Source organism: Triturus cristatus, chromosome 2_1 (assembly GCF_964204655.1).
Source record: "Triturus cristatus chromosome 2_1, aTriCri1.1, whole genome shotgun sequence".
Classification (NCBI taxonomy): Eukaryota; Metazoa; Chordata; class Amphibia; order Caudata; family Salamandridae; genus Triturus; species Triturus cristatus.
In genome coordinates this window covers 1,105,982,931-1,105,999,887 of record NC_140581.1, presented here as the reverse complement: position 1 = coordinate 1,105,999,887, position 16,957 = coordinate 1,105,982,931, and the positions used below count along the sequence as shown (strand labels likewise).

General features: G+C 49.2%; 1 protein-coding gene across 1 annotated transcript in view; it reads right to left on the bottom strand.

Annotated features, from left to right (window-relative positions):
• ELP1 (elongator acetyltransferase complex subunit 1) overlaps positions 1–16,957 on the bottom strand; it is a 754,242-nt gene that overhangs the window by 149,096 nt on the left and 588,189 nt on the right. Inside the window, exons 29-30 of the mRNA XM_085636502.1 lie at positions 6,088–6,149; positions 4,516–4,578 (exon numbers count right to left, since the gene is read on the bottom strand). Of these exons, the coding sequence (XP_085492628.1) occupies positions 4,516–4,578; positions 6,088–6,149 (125 nt within the window). The remainder of the gene's footprint in view (positions 1–4,515; positions 4,579–6,087; positions 6,150–16,957) is intronic.

Sequence of the window (16,957 nt, the reverse complement as noted above, 5' to 3'; positions counted from 1 at the left end):
TATACCTTCGTTTATATTAGGAGAAGGTAAGAAAAATTCAATTTTATGATGGTACTTTCTCTGCAGAAGTATCTAGGAGACCAGGACCTAATGGTGACTCTGACCTAGATGTTTCCTTATTTGAGGCCATCAAGTGTTTTCCCTCACTCAGCTGCATCACTTTAGGGTGCATTAAAGCACACAAGTCAATGTGGCTGAGTCATGCTTGGAGTCAAGGTACCAAAGGCACAACACATGAAGATTTGTGGAGGACATCTTCAGCCTACAATATGTGAATGCCTAATGAAAGAGACACACTCCTCAGAAAAATGTAAAACCACAACCAGAAACACAAGAAGAGGGGCTGGATGGTAACTTGTATGAGGCACAGAAATAAGCAATTGAGATTACCAGTGCTTTAAGGGACCAGTCTGTCATTTCGGTTGGCACTTCGCTGACCCATAACTAATACCACAACATCAACTGGTAAAAGTGAAGGTAAATTGCGGCAAAAAGTTGCAGATCCAGCCAAAGGAATGAAGAGTAAAGGATGAGACAGGCTTGTCAAGAGTTTCTGAGAGGTCCAGGTTACAAAAAAAATACATGAGGTATCCCACTTAATTTATGCCAGGTCGCATGAACACAGGATTCACGGTACATCTCTTCCAGATAAAGAGGACAGTATTCTCACTTTTAATTTTAAACACCATCTGGTGTCATCTAGTGGTACTTTGTGTTAGCTGTCTCATCATCGATAATGGGAAAATCCATGGTAGGCTTGCTTTATATAGATGTTGTAAGCAACTGTATTATTAGTTAAGGGGGTGATAACCCACCTGTAATACCACTGATTTCACTAAATTCACCTAAGCTCAAGTCTCTGGTACCTATGGCAAAGCGCAGACAGACTTAACTTAGAGGCCATGTGTGAAGTATTTATGCAGTAACAAAGCAGTAATAAAATAAAAGAACAATACAAGCAAATCCCAAACCAATCTGCAAAAATAGAGCACATTTTAATAAATTAATTGACACCAATAAGACAAAAATCCAATAAGGGGAACCAGCAATATGAATGTTTTTTTTTTTTTATAAACATAGCGCCAAAAAGCATTACGCGCCAACCACGCCTAGGCATGATTTGAGGTTGACTGCGATGGAGTGTGGGCTGGATTCAGAGAACAAGTTCAACAAGGTCGGAAGATTTTCTTTGGGTCACAGTCTAAAAAAAAAGTCAAAATTCTTCAGTGGGGCAAGGCAATAGCATGTAGCCGAAGAGGGCTGCACAAGGTCAGATAGCCATCAAACAAGGTCCTGGCAAACAAGTTGGTTTTTGGGAGGGAAAGCTCTGAGGAAGAGAAATTTGAATTTCGCACCCAAAGAAGGTCCCATTGCTGCCCGAACACTTTTGGCGCCTTCACCCAGTCAAGATTTCCCAGTTCGCACTTAGTTACTTTTGTCGAGCTTGGATTCTTCCTACAGGGCAAAGATGTAGCCAAAGGGGGCTCCAAGTGGCTGGATACCTCCTCTGTGATGCCCCACTGAATCGGATTTATTGCTGCAGAAAAGCTCAGAGCGAGAGAAACCTGAATCTCTAGCCCAGTGATAACGCATCACCATCGGATCGTCATAGCAGGTTTGTCCAGATGCTCCAGAGGTTTTTGGAACCAAAAGTCCTAAGTTTTCAGCAGTGGTAGTAGAAGTCCAGCCAGACACAGCCAAGGATTCCAGGATCTCAGGAACAACAACTAGCAGTCAGTACCTACTCCAGCAGAGGCCATCAGCAGGGTCCAGGGCAGGTCCAGGTGTACCTGGTCAGCTGGCAGTTGTAGAAAAGGCCTCCTGTAGCTTGCTGTGTTCCTGTAGCTTAAACTGGAGGTCAGCCTAACGACCATTAGAGTCCAATTCTTTGTTCTGGGTACAAAAGAGAGAGCAAGCCCAGTAATTCAGGGCTCTTTTCACGCTGTCAACAGTAGGTTCCATCCTCTTCTAATCTTCCTCAGGTCTAGTAGTGTTCTACAGAGGGTGTCACCTGGTACACGTTTGTGGGTCGGGGGACTCCTGGCTCTCCCCTAACTATAGAGGTGCATGTTCCTTGGAGTTACCCTACCCACAATTGCAGCATTTCTTGTGTGCTCTATACTACAAACAAGCCCCCAGTGCCTCTCTCTGTCTAAATTCAAGATGGTGAAACCCATCTCTCCTTGTGTAGAGCCTGTGTGCCCATCCAAGAGGCGGGCCAGGGAGATGAGCAATCCCTCCCCTTTGGTCATTTCAAGCCAGTCTAGGGAGCAGCTTATTCCCCACTTGGATTGAAGCCTGGTTGACTGGAGGAACAAAAGAAGAGGCCCTGTTCAGGTATCACCCGACATTTGCCTGTGGCGGAGAGGCACCTTTGAAGTTAATGAAGTCCATGGGCAAGGGCCAAATGTTCATCCTGCAAGAGGAACAGAAACACATTTCTGTACCCAGGTCTTTCTCTCTGCCCTAGGCACAGTTTTCATACCTCATTCAGGGCTTGAGCACCCAGATGGCTGTAGCTGGAGGTTAATGCAAATTAGCATCCAGAGGCCTTAGGAGGAGAAATTGTAACTTTCTAAAAGTACCCTTTCCTTAATATTTACTAGAAATTTGACTTCACCAGTGAACTTATGTGTTTAATAAATATTACAACGAATCAAGGAATGACATTTCCAGCTGTTTTCTAGTCGAATACAGCATTATTAAATTGTAATTGTGCACTCAGTGTTTCTCAAAGCCCTGCTACAGTCAAAATAGCTTTGGGTAGTATACACGGTGAAGACAAGTCTAACATTAACTTTCTACATGCCTTAATTTTAAATACCATGCAACCTGCCTTATAGGCCAGAAGGTCTACTCAGTGGTGGCTTATTAATATTTCAAAGGGAGGGTTAGACCTGTCAAAAGGGATTATTTTGACAGCTTGAAGTGCAGTTTAAATATTGCCGCAGGCAGGCTACAATGGTAGACCTGAACCCATATTTTACACAGCCAATGTAGTATATAGTATAATAGGTGCTGAAGTCCACTAGTGGAATCGAACTTACAGGCCGTGGGTATACTTTGTACCATATACAAGGGACACATGTACGAACATTTCATTTTGCAAAATGGAATTTACTAAGATGTCTCAGACACATTAGCGATTACCAATGGCATGGCAATGGACCTGACTCATCAATATTCATGAGGCAGTTCACAATTTGCGACCCATTGGGAATGGGCAATAAGACAGCGATGGTGGCCTGCTGGGGATAGCAGACCACCATGTCTGTGTTTGTTTTTAAATAAAGCAACGTTCTTTTTTTTTTAATGCAGCTCATTTTCCTTAAAGTAAAACAGGATGTGTTCCAAAAAGAAAAATGAAATGTTTCTGTTTAATTTTTTATGAGTAGGCAGTGGTCCGTGGGACCACTTCCTGCTCCTAAAATATTTTTTTGTTGCCAGTCACAAAGGACTGGCCTACCACCTACTTGAAGTAGGAGGTAAACTGTTATTGTTTTGCAACCGCATTCCGGTCGCAAAACAATTTTACATGCCTTTGCATCTTGCTATTAAGAAAGGATGCCCTTGGCATGCCCCTTCCTAATAGTGACTCACAATCCCTATTTCGCGAGTCGGTAATAGGTTACTGACTCGCAAAATATGGTTGGTACACTTCTCAAGCCGTTTTAGCAATTGCAAACGGCCTAATTCTCCATTTATGCCCGCTAAAAACAGACATATATATGCCCCCAATTTAACTACTGGTTAGCAGAGGTAAAATGCACAGAGTTCTAAAGCCAGCAAAAAAAAGACAGGGCAAACATCTGAGTAACACCACAAAAGATGGTCCTTTCCTACATCTGTAAATAGATTATAAAGCACATGCATAATTCCCCACTCACCCTCCTTGTGTTGACCCTGGGATGTGGAATCTACAGGAAGAAGTATCTATTAGAAAACGTCATTAACCTTCTGACTCGGTTTAATCTATATGTATCAAAATTGAGAACGGTTTGAGAGGCATGGAAAAGGAAGTACTAACGTGCGAACAGTGACGATTGCTAACAATGATTTATGATAGGATGTTCTAGAGTTGTAGAGGCAGATTTGTACTGCAAGGTGATGGGTGGAAGTAATGGGAGCCACCAGCAATAGGCATTAGACTGTTTTAAACTAAAAGCAGAGACTGTCTGTGGCTTTTTTTTTTTTTTACTGAAACACATTGACTTAAAGTGGCGAAGGTACAATGCATTACACTGTATAAAATATGCATAAAAAACAGGAAAGGGCCATATTGCCCAAGTTGATGCTTGATGTGACATGCGGACACACAGAGCTAACCACAAATCGTTACTCTGGAAAATATGCTAGACCAAGTGAAACTGCTTGTGAACCACAACCTCAAAAATGTACTCACCCTCACAAATCCATCAATACTTTTTTTTTGTTTTTAAACATTTTTTTATTATTTGCATATCAACCAAATCCTTCAATACTTATGTGAGAAAAATATTTTGAAAATGGACATACCAATCTCAAGGCTTCTTCCCAAATGGATCCTTCTAACAACAATAGGATTGCATCTTCATAATCCTGCAAAATATTTAATACAACAATTACTAGATATTAGAAAATCAGATATTGTAGTCCCAAAAACTCCCATATGAGAGACTGTGACAAGCCGCGGTCAGCGATCAATATTCTAGAGTAGGCCACACTTTAATATTTGTTCTCTATTTAAAATATACAGTGATATTTTGTTTTTTGTTACTTCAGGGCTTTAATAATGTGTTGAATATTAAAAATGCAATTATTTAATATGAAAATGCGCAGCAAAATAAAATGGACTGTAAATGGCCATCTACAATACAAAATCTCTAATTTACATGATAAGCGTAAAATAGTTTGACTCTGACAAAGCTACTCTCCGCCTGCTATGGTGACCACTATGATCTTAGTCCCAAGCCCACTTTATTCATCTGAAGGAATGGCTCTACATTTTGAGAATTAATGCTATATTTTTCAATAATATACAGGTTACGTGACCAGTAGCATATGTGCGATGCCCCATTGAGTTCACAGTACAGAAATGCATACAGTGAATATCTAATTGTCTAAATATCTGCTGACTGGTAGACTAATTGGATGTGGCCTAACGGCTAGAGGGGTCGACCTCGAAACTGGGGAACCAGGTTTGAGTCTCAGCAGGGACACAACACCCTGTGATTCTGGGCAAATCACTTAATCTCCCCGTGTGTAACAAAAATGAATGTGTCAGTCTGTAATGCAACTGGTGCTGATACCTTCGGGTCTAGTTTGTGCAATATAAAACTAAAAAAAAAAAAAATATTGTTTCTACAACAAATGTCTTTGGATGTCAGGGATAGTATTTTTGAAAGGAAGGAAGCTACGTTCAGAAGTGCAACAAAAAAAAGTAAACATATGCTAAAACTTGTACTTGTTACCAGAGACAAACAAGCACTTGCAATGCAATAGGTGTTGCATTTACGAGAGTTTAAGCTATTGTCATTTACAATGACAATAGCTCAAACTCTTGTAAATGTGAGACCTATTTCACTTAAAAAAAGCAGTCGCCATTGTCCGGGGCTGCTTGAAAGTGAAAGCATGCATGGCGAGGAACGCACGTCGTGCCTGCAGTAGGAGAAATCCATTAAAGAAAAGAGTGCTTACAGACTAAATAAGATATACCATGTCACAACAGTAGTAAAAGATCCAGTCGTTATAGGAGGTAAGAAATGCAGACAAGATGGTACCAAGGAGGGACTAACAAAACCTAATAATGACCATCAAGCCAGTGTTTACGAAGGACAATGACACAAGCCAATGACAAATATGGGCGGAGAGTGGGCAGGGCTTTAAAGCCATATTCTAATACTGCATGCCTCGCAGCAGCGCATGCGCTGCCCATGCTCAACCTAAAAAACATCAAAGGATAAAGAAGGTGCTTTTAGCACAGCTTATCAAAGTTCATCTCAGTTGAGAAGGCCAACATGCATGTCACATGTTCTAAAATCACACCACACTGCACAAGGTTTTCAGAAATATAATAAGAATACAAACAAAGTGAAGCAATTACATTACCTGGGCATACTGCTCTAGAAGTAAAGAGGCTTCTGCATGTTTCCTATTCTCTACCAACTTTCCTGCAAAGAAGAAACGTGTAAAGGTAAGTAGGCTGAATTATTCTGGGGACAGGTGAAATGTACAACATTCCTAGTTTTAAAGGAAAATAGGTGAGTAAGTAAAATAAGTCAAGGTTACTCATTGTAAAACATTTCTGGAGGCTAATCAGCCTTCTTTGCCGATTGACAATCTGAATAATCCTCAGTTTAGGCAGCACGGGCACTCACAGCGGCAGCAAAGAATGAACATGAAGTACTAACCCCTACAAAATAACATGCTCTGCCCTGGCAATTTCTTCCAGTTGCTCAGTGTTTGTGTCAATTAGACCGCAAACTGAAGTGTGGAAATGTGGAAAAAAGCAAGAGTTAAGGACCTCAAGGTAGTATTACATTGTGATTAGTCACAATCACACAGGTTTTGCCATCTGTTTCAAGCAATACTTTTTTTCCCCACATTACACTATCTGCAGTACATTGCCCAGAGCCACCAACCTACGATTTTGAACACAGTGGTAGTTGAAGCGGACTAATATATTCTTATCAAAAAAGTATGTTTCAATATATTTTGTGCCGGATTCAATGTACCCCAAATTTTGCAATTTAGGGGAAATGATGAACAGGGGGAAAATTAGACTTTTCTGAAGACCACATAACTTGGTATAGTAGCGAAGGCAAAGTTAAATCTTCATACAAAATGTTTAGAGTCCACATCTCAAAACACCAGGCCACCTGGTCTCTCTGTATAGATAGTTCTCCATTATAGGACTTTATGTTGACCTATCTTCTTAAAATAACCGATTATCTGTCAACAGGCAAGATGGCGTTGAACTAGAGATCTTCACATACCTCTCTCCCGGGGTGAAGAAGCGTTACGTGTTGCTGCCACTGGCATGCGCGGAGGGGAGCCGAGCGGTGACGGGATTCGTGGTGCCCTTGGGTGCCCCCGACAGACTTCGGTGTGGGCAGGATATAAGGCGTACACCCGCGGGGGCTCCTGCGAAGGGCGCCGGGAGGCTCTGGCACAGCTTCTGCCGACGGCGGTTGTAGGGAGCAGGCGTGCTTACATCTCATCATGGTTGCTAGGGAACAGCAACGCGTTCCCGGAAGAAGTGCCGGCTACAATGGCAGCTCGGGGAAGAGGAAAGCTGCGAGTAACTGCGACTGCCACACTGCGGCAAGAGGGGTCAGACCCCAAATCTGACAGTAAAAACAATTTATTACGGGCTACCAAAGGTGATAAACAAGTAAAAACAGTACTGGAGAAAAGCGAGCCTCCTGGGAAGGTAATTAATCCCCGAACAAAACTCCTTCAAGAAATAGAGAAAACTCAACCTGCTATTACAAGCATATGTTCACCCTTAGGTGACCCAAAGAATGAAACTCAAAGGGAAAAAGCGGACAATGGTAGTCATGAGGGTAAAATTATTAATACCATAAATAACTCATTACTTGAGGCAACACAGACGGTAGCAGTTACCGGTATGGCAGAAGACTCAAAAGAGGGGAACCTGATTACCGATCCGAGTACATCCGTGAAGGCTACGATAGAGGAACTGACGCTTATCCCATGTAGTAATCAGGCTGGGAAACCGCAATCGAAGGATGGTCAGCCCCCAAGGGGTGCAACGGACATGTCAAAATCAGGGAGCAATGCGCATAAGGATGGAATGGCAGACATATAAGGTAACGTATTACCTCCCCGGAGTGCAGTGGTGTTGGACCTGTCAGCCCTAGGGTGGTCTCCCCTTCCATTTTTGATCGTACCTCATTTTTTCCACCCTCATTTTTATGTTGGACTAGGTCTCCGGGCGCCTTTTCATTGCCAATCAGTGTTAAGGTGCAGGTGCTCCCTTCTCCCAAGATGGCTGCCACAGACCCCTGCTACTGCAGAGTGGTCTTTCATAGTAGCACCCTAGCTGCCAGGAGCTGGCTGGAACCCCACAACAATGTTGCGACACCAGCCCGCCTTTTTGTCCCATAGGTAGAGTGGGGAAGCTCCTGGAATGTGCTGGAACCTTCTAGAAGGGAGGTGTGGTTTTTCTTTTGCCGCCTTGGCCAGAGGTCACCTGACCTAGGGCTACTTAAGTGAGGGAGGGAACTTTTTGTGGTGAGTTGGCCAGTGGGGTGAAGCAGAGCTGGAAGAATCCACCAGGAGTGTAGGCGGTAGGGCCTAGCCAGGGACTTATGCCTCTGAGAGTGAAAGGATTTAGGTGCTGCCTCTTAAGTGAGTGAGGGACCCTGTGAAACCCACTGATCTTGCCCAGCAGTAGGAGGACCCAGAGAACCTCTGCCTAGCCTGACTAGGAAGGACCTAGTTGCCTTCTCCATCCCTACCCCCCTGTAACAGAACCCCTTAAGGGCGCCAGATACATCTGCGCCAACATGACTTCACCTAACATCTAAGAACAGAAACTTATATGCCAAGCACTGAGACTGCGTGTCCAGACTGATCTCTAAACTTATATGCCAAGCACTGAGACTGCGTGTCCAGATTGAACTCTAAACCTATATGCCAAGCGCTGAGACTGCGTGTCCAGACTGACCCCTGAAGCCGTATACAAAGCAGATTGAAGAGCCACCGGGGATCGACCAGGTATTAGCGCTGTGACCCCTGCGCTCCCTGACCTGGCCTGGGACCCCCGGCAGCGTGCTCCACTGAGCGCGGAACCCCCATCCTTAACTTGAGCATCCCCCTGTGAAGTGGAAGCCAGCGCGCTCACCGCCGCGGCCCGGAGGCCGGAAGAAGTGCCCTGCAGAGTCGCGAGGCCCGTGAGAAGCCCGGGGCCCCGCCGCTGCCGTCGCAGCTGCGTGAGAAGGTGCGCGAGGCCTGGGACGAGTTTCCCCATCGTCGCTGGAGCGGACGCCTTCCGACGCCGAGAACGAGGTAAGCCCGGAGGCTGGGATTGTCCCTGGTGCGCCCCCTACTGGTTGAGAGCCACACCGCACCCTCAGCCCGGGTTCCCTCTCCGTGGGAGTCCCCCTTGTCGTCGCGACAGAGAGACCCCGCCGAGGGATCCCTCCCTGGTGTCCCCGTGACTGCACTGAAGCGCGGTGCCCTACGAACTGCACCGGAGCCCGAGAGACTCGCTCCGCAAGTCCCGTGCGCTCCCTGCTGACAGCCCCGTGGGAAGCCTTGACTGTCCTTGATTCCGAGTAGCGCTCTGTTATCCAGGTGCCATAGTGAAGTGCTACGTGCTATTGATTACGAGTAGCGCTCTGTTATCCAGGTGCCACAGTGAAGTGCTACGTGCTATTGATTACGAGTAGCGCTCTGTTATTCATGTGCCATATTGAAGTGCTACGTGCTATTGATTACGAGTAGTGCTCTGTTATTCATGTGCTATATTGAAGGGTTACGTGCTATTGATTATGAGCGCTCTGTTATTCATGTGCCATATTGAAGTGTTACGTGCTATTGATTACGAGTAGCGCTCTGTTATTCATGTGCCATATTGAAGTGCTACGTGCTATTGATTACGAGTAGCACTCTGTTATTCATGTTCCATATCGAAGTGCTACGTGCTGTTGATTACGAGTAGCGCTCTGTTATTCACGCCCATATTGAAGTACTACATGCAATTGATTACGAGTAGTGCTCTATTATTCATGTTCCATATTGAAGTGCTAAATGTCATCTATTACGAGTAGCTCTCGGTGCTAGATGCCCCGTTCTGAGGTCGTCACCAGTTAGCGCGCCAGCGCTGCAATCACCCCCCTAAGGCGCTACAGGCAAGTGAAGCGCGCTTGGACACCTACATGAATAGTAGTTGTCCCTCAGGCAGTACTGATATTTCATGAATTGCATTTAGGGTATGACCAACTTTGATAACTCCTGACTGATATGTATATCGCTAGGAATTGTGTTATCAGCTTATGAAATGTACTGCTACCTCATGAACTGCATTTAACGTGATCTACTTGGATAAACTTGAGTATTTATCTAACTCCTTCAGTGTGGCGTCACTTATTGTGTGTGTTCCTCGTCCCATGTGAGGTGCGTGTTGTATGGTTGCTTTACACACAGACCTTTGGTGGCCCGACCGCTCGTGTCACGTTACCGCCCCATAGGGCCTGGAGACCCCAGGTCCTACATTGTTGGCGAGCGGTGGGATCCTTAGGACCTGTGACCATACAGCACCCTTCCGTGAGGCGGAGGGCGCCACAATTAAACGCCTATTTGTTCCAGAGCTCTGAAACCGTTGATTGCTGCGTTATTATTTCCACTGTCCAGGCTGAGAGTGCAAGAGTCCTGGTTAGCTGATAACTGTTACCTATACCCTAGGAAATTTTCTCCTTAGTGTCTAGGTCCCCACCTGCCAGAATGGAATTCCGGTTAGCTGACCTCGAGGGGTATACTGTAAAGCAACTGAGGGAGTTTGGGCAGGGGATGGGGGTGCTTGGGATGCGGAGGGCCAAAGGACCGGAACTCCGCACCGCCATTAGGGCATGGGTAGAAGCCCACCCAGAAGGGAGAGGGGATGAGGGACGGGAGGCACCAGATGCACCTCAGGAGGAGAGCGCCCAAGAAGTGACCGACATATTAAATGTAGATGTGTCTGAAAATGTGCCCCCAGGGAGACGTTCTGGGGCCAGTAGTAGGACAGGGTCTAGTAGGAGCGCGTCTCCAAAGGAGTATGAGGACAGAAGGGAAGAGAGGCAGTTAAAGTGGGAGCTGGCCAGATTGGAACAAGAAAAAGGATTGGCCAAATTGGAACAAGAAAAGGAATTAGCCAAATTGGAACAGGAAAGGGAAAACAAGAGATGGGCAATGGAGGAAAAGAAGCTGGCGCACGAGCTTCAGCTGAAAGAGCTGAAATTACACGCCCTCCAATTGAACGTGTCCAACAAGGACAATGGTGGCAGCATACCTGAGGAACCTCACGAGTCAAAATTCTACCTACCTAAGGAAGTAATTGCCAATTACACAGTGGGGGACGACATCATGAAATGGTTGGAGGCATACGAGGTAGCCTTGACTGCCCATGGGGTACCCGAGAGTAATTGGGGAGGTGGTTTATACCGGTATATACCTCCCAATGTTAGGGACACCCTGCTATATTTGGCCAAGGCGGATCAGGTCAGGTATGCCCCCATTAAAGAGGCCTTGTTAAAAAAGTTTGGTCTTAATCCCCGAGAGGTACAGGCAGAAGTTTCGTGGCAGCCATAAGCTGTCCACCCAGACATGGGTAGATTTTTTTGATTATGCGAGGAAGGCACTAGATGGTTGGGTGCGTGGCAGCGAGGTGCAGGACTACCAAGGGTTGTACGATCTTTTTTTAAGGGAGCACCTCTTGGATAAGAGCTTTCCGGAGCTGCGCCAACATCTGGTGGACCGCAAGTTGATGGACCCCCGTGAGCTTGCGGAGGAGGCAGATATTTGGGTGAGCACCCAGGTGTCTCACAAGGGCCCCGGGGGAGATGGCTCGAAAGCCGGACAGGGTTTCCCCCAGAAGAAAGAGGGGGGAGATAAAAAGGTGGAGTTCTCGAAAGGTCCCCAAAATAAGTTTGGGAAGGGAGTAGGAACCCCACCCCCGTCCAATTCCACAAGACCCACTTACCCTGACAGGAGTCAGCAGCCAAGGATTGTGCGGTGCTACGAATGTGGGGAGATTGGACACTACAGGGGAGATCCCAAGTGTCGCAAGCGACCCCCAGCCCCAATGGGCGGGAAAAGTCCCGGGGTGAGTAGTATAGCGCTTGGGGTGGAGCTGCCCTTAGATAGGGAAGGGGAGTGGACAGGCCTGTCGCTGGTTTCACTCGGGGATAGAGAGGTGGTCCCCGTAGTGTCCCTGCCCCCGAACACTGCTAATTATCAGCAGAGGGTGAGAATTAATGGGGAGGAGGTGGAAGCTCTGAGGGACACAGGGGCCAGCATGACCACTGTCGTGCGGCGGCTGGTGTCCCCAGACCAAGTAGTCCCCGAGGAGTTCCATCCGGCCGTATTGGCTGACGGCAGTATGAGTCACTATCCAGTGGCTCGTGTTCCATTTGAGTGGGGAGGAGTCAAAGGCCTACTGAAAGTTGCTGTGAGCCCTGCCTTGCCTGTGGGGTGTTTGCTAGGGAACGACCTGGAGCACACCAAGTGGAAAGATGTCGAGTTTCACGCTCACACCGAGATGCTGGGATTACCAGGGTGGACTTGCGTAAGCACGCAGTCCATGGCTGCCCGGCATGGAACTCACCCTGGGTTGGAGCCTGGAATCAGGGCCCAACCCAAAGCCAAACATGGAAAGAAGAAGGTGGTAGAGGACATGCCCCGTGAGATGGATGGGGAGGCCGCAGAGGTGCCCCCGGAGTCCGCGGAGGTAGATGTCGTTCCTGTGGAGGACTTGCCGACCCTTGCTGACTGGCATGTGGAAGGAGGGCCTACCCGAGAGGAATTTTGTCAGGCACAAAGGACGTGCCCCACGCTTGAAGGCATGCGGCGGCAGGCCGAAGCCCAAGTGGCCAGTCAGGAGCTGGGAGGTTCTCATGTGTATTGGGAGGATGGTCTCCTATACAGTGAGCCCAGGGTGCCGGTACATGGATCTTCGAGGGCCATAGTGGTCCCCCAATGTTACCGGGCCTTCCTGCTGGAGTTAGCGCACGAGATACCCTTAGCCGGACACCTGGGTCAGGACAAAACCTTTGCACGGTTGGTCCCCCATTTTTATTGGCCCAGGATGAGGATTGCCTCAGACACCTTTTGTAAGACCTGCAAGTCTTGTCAGGCCAGTGGCAAGACTGGGACTAAGTTGAAGGTCCCGTTGGAACTGCTCCCCGTGGTCGGTACCCCTTTTGAGAGGGTCGGTATCGATATTGTTGGGCCATTGGACCCTCCGACCGCAGCGGAACACCGGTTCATCTTGGTTTTGGTGGACCACGCCACAAGGTACCCAGAGGCTATTCCTCTGAGGACCATCACTGCACCGGTGGTGGCGCGGGCACTGTTGGGGATTTTTACCCGAGTGGGATTCCCCAAGGTCGTGGTGTCGGACAGGGGCACGAATTTCATGTCGGCCTACATGCAGGCCATGTGGAAGGAGTGTGGGGTGACCTACCGGTTCTCCACTCCTTACCACCCCCAGACTAACAGACTTGTAGAGCGCTTCAATAAGACATTTAAGGGGATGATCCGAAGCCTACCAGAGGACTTGAGGCGTAAATGGGACGTCCTCCTCCCCTGCTTGTTATTCTCCTATCGGGAGGTACCGCAGAAGGGAGTCGGGTTCAGCCCGTTTGAATTGCTCTATGGCCATCCCGTTAGGGGTCCCCTCAGTTTAGTGAAGGAGGGGTGGGAGAAGACTTCACAGAAGCTTCCCCGTGACATTGTCAGCTACATGCTGGCGTTCCGCAGCCAGATGGCCAAGCTGTGGAAGGCAGCCACAGAGAACCTGGAGGCTAGCCAGACCGTGATGAAGGAGTGGTATGACCGCAACGCTCGGACGGTCGAGTTAGACGTTGGACAGAAGGTGTGGGTTATGGAACCTGGGGAGCTTTGTGCCCTCCAGGACCGGTGGACTGGCCCGTTCGACATTGTGGAGCGGCGAGGCCAGACCACGTACGTAGTCGATATGAAAACCCCCCGTCAGCCCCTCAGGGTGCTCCACGTCAACCGCCTGAAGCCGCACCATGAGCGATCAGAGCTTGCTCTCCTTATGGTGACGGATGGGAGCGAAGAGGAAGAGAGTGAGGCTCTTCCTGACCTTCTAGCGGTACAAGAGAAGGATGGTTCGGTGGAAGGTGTAATCCTCTCCCCATCCTTGACCCCAGAGCAACAGAGGGACTGTCGCCATGTCCTGGGACAGTTCGCCTCGTTGTTCTCCCTCACGCCTGGAATCACTCATTTGTGTACCCATGATGTGGACACAGGGGACAGCCCCCCGGTGAAGAACAAGTCTTACCGGCTCTCTGACCGAATGAAGGATAGCATCCAGCGTGAGGTGGCAAAAATGCTGGAGCTGGGGGTGATCCTTCCAGCAGCCCGTTGGCTAGTCCAGTGGTGTTGGTGCCGAAAGCGGCCCCACTGGGTACGACGCCAGAGCTTCGGTTCTGTGTGGACTACCGGGGGTTGAACTCTGTCACGAAGACAGATGCTCACCCCATCCCACGTGCAGACGAGCTGGTGGACCGGCTGGGAGCAGCCCGGTACCTAAGCACCATTGATCTGACATCCGGATATTGGCAGATTGCCATGGCCGATGGAGCAAGGGAGAGGACAGCATTCTCCACCCCCGAGGGCCACTACCAATTTCGAGTGATGCCCTTTGGGCTAAAAAATGCTCCGGCCACATTCCAGCGGTTAGTGAATCAGGTACTATCTGGCCTGGAGTCCTTCTCCGCTGCCTACCTGGATGACATAGCTGTCTTCAGTAGCACCTGGGAGGACCATCTGCAACACCTCCAGGAGGTATTGCAGGCGCTGCAGCGCGCTGGCTTAACCATTAAAGCCAGCAAGTGCCAGATTGGACAGGGATCTGTCGTGTACCTGGGACACCTGGTGGGCGGAGGTAAGGTGCAACCCCTCCAGGCCAAAATAGAGACCATCTTGGCTTGGGAGCCCCCCAAGTCCCAAACAGAGGTCCGAGCTTTCCTCGGCCTCATTGGGTATTACCGCCGGTTCGTAGCCCCCTTGACGGAATTGACCTCAAAGAAGCAACCTCGCAAGGTCATATGGACAGCTGCATGCCAAGAAGCCTTTGACACGCTGAAACATGCGATGTGTACCGCTCCAGTACTAGCAACACCAGATTTCAGTAAGGAATTTATTGTGCAGATCGACGCCTCAGAGCACGGCATAGCTGCGGTGCTCTCGCAACTCAATACCGAGGGCCCGGATCAACCAGTGGCCTTCATATCCAGAAGACTCCTCCCTCGGGAACGGCGATGGAGCACCATTGAGAGAGAAGCCTTCGCGGTGGTCTGGGCTCTGAAGAAGTTGAGGCCATATCTCTTTGGAACTCACTTCCTTATTCAGACCGACCACCGGCCCCTTCGCTGGCTCATGCAGATGAGAGGCGAAAACCCCAAGTTGTTGAGGTGGTCCATTTCCCTACAGGGGATGGATTTTCGGGTGGAACATCGGCCCGGAGTTGACCACGCCAATGCTGACGGTCTCTCCAGGTTTTTCAGCCTTAGTGATGAGAACTCCCTAGAGGTTGGGTAGCTCTCCCCTCTTTCGGCTGGGGGGGACGCATGTTGGACCTGTCAGCCCTAGGGTGGTCTCCCCTTCCATTTTTGATCGTGCCTCATTTTTTCCACCCTCATTTTTATGTTGGACTAGGTCTCCGGGCGCCTTTTCATTGCCAATCAGTGTTAAGGTGCAGGTGCTCCCTTCTCCCAAGATGGCTGCCACAGACCCCTGCTACTGCAGAGTGGTCTTTCATAGTAGCACCCTAGCTGCCAGGAGCTGGCTGGAACCCCACAACAATGTTGCGACACCAGCCCGCCTTTTTGTCCCATAGGTAGAGTGGGGAAGCTCCTGGAATGTGCTGGAACCTTCTAGAAGGGAGGTGTCGTTTTTCTTTTGCCGCCTTGGCCAGAGGTCACCTGACCTAGGGCTACTTAAGTGAGGGAGGGAACTTTTTGTGGTGAGTTGGCCAGTGGGTGAAGCAGAGCTGGAAGAATCCACCAGGAGTGTAGGCGGTAGGGCCTAGCCAGGGACTTCTGCCTCTGAGAGTGACAGGATTTAGGTGCTGCCTCTTAAGTGAGTGAGGGACCCTGTGAAACCCACTGATCTTGCCCAGCAGTAGGAGGACCCAGAGAACCTCTGCCCAGCCTGACTAGGAAGGACCTAGTCGCCTTCTCCATCCCTACCCCCCTGTAACAAAACCCCTTAAGGGCGCCAGATACATCTGCGCCAACAAGACTTCACCTAACATCTAAGAACAGAAACTTATATGCCAAGCACTGAGACTGCGTGTCCAGACTGAACTCTAAACTTATATGCCAAGCACTGAGACTGCGTGTCCAGATTGAACTCTAAACCTATATGCCAAGCGCTGAGACTGCGTGTCCAGACTGACCCCTGAAGCCGTATGCAAAGCAGATTGAAGAGCCACCGGGGATCGACCAGGTATTAGCGCTGTGACCCCTGCGCTCCCTGACCTGGCCTGGGACCCCCGGCAGCGTGCTCCACTGAGCGCGGAACCCCCATCCTTAACTTGAGCATCCCCCTGTGACGTGGAAGCCAGCGCGCTCACCGCCGCGGCCCGGAGGCCGGAAGAAGTGCCCTGCAGAGTCGCGAGGCCCGTGAGAAGCCCGGGGCCCCGCCGCTGCCGTCGCAGCTGCGTGAGAAGGTGCGCGAGGCCTGGGACGAGTTTCCCCATCGTCGCTGGAGCGGACGCCTTCCGACGCCGAGAACGAGGTAAGCCCGGAGGCTGGGATTGTCCCTGGTGCGCCCCCTACTGGTTGGGAGCCACACCGCACCCTCAGCCTGGGTTCCCTCTCCGTGGGAGTCCCCCTTGTCGTCGCGACAGAGAGACCCCGCCGAGGGATCCCTCCCTGGTGTCCCCGTGACTGCACTGAAGCGCGGTGCCCTACGAACTGCACCGGAGCCCGAGAGACTCGCTCCGCAAGTCCCGTGCGCACCCTGCTGACAGCCCCGTGGGAAGCCTTGACTGTCCTTGATTCCGAGTAGCGCTCTGTTATCCAGGTGCCATAGTGAAGTGCTACGTGCTATTGATTACGAGTAGCACTCTGTTATCCAGGTGCCATAGTGAAGTGCTACGTGCTATTGATTACGAGTAGCGCTCTGTTATTCATGTGCCATATTGAAGTGCTAGGTGCTATTGATTACGAGTAGCGCTCTGTTATTCATGTGCCATATTGAAGGGTTACGTGCTATTGAT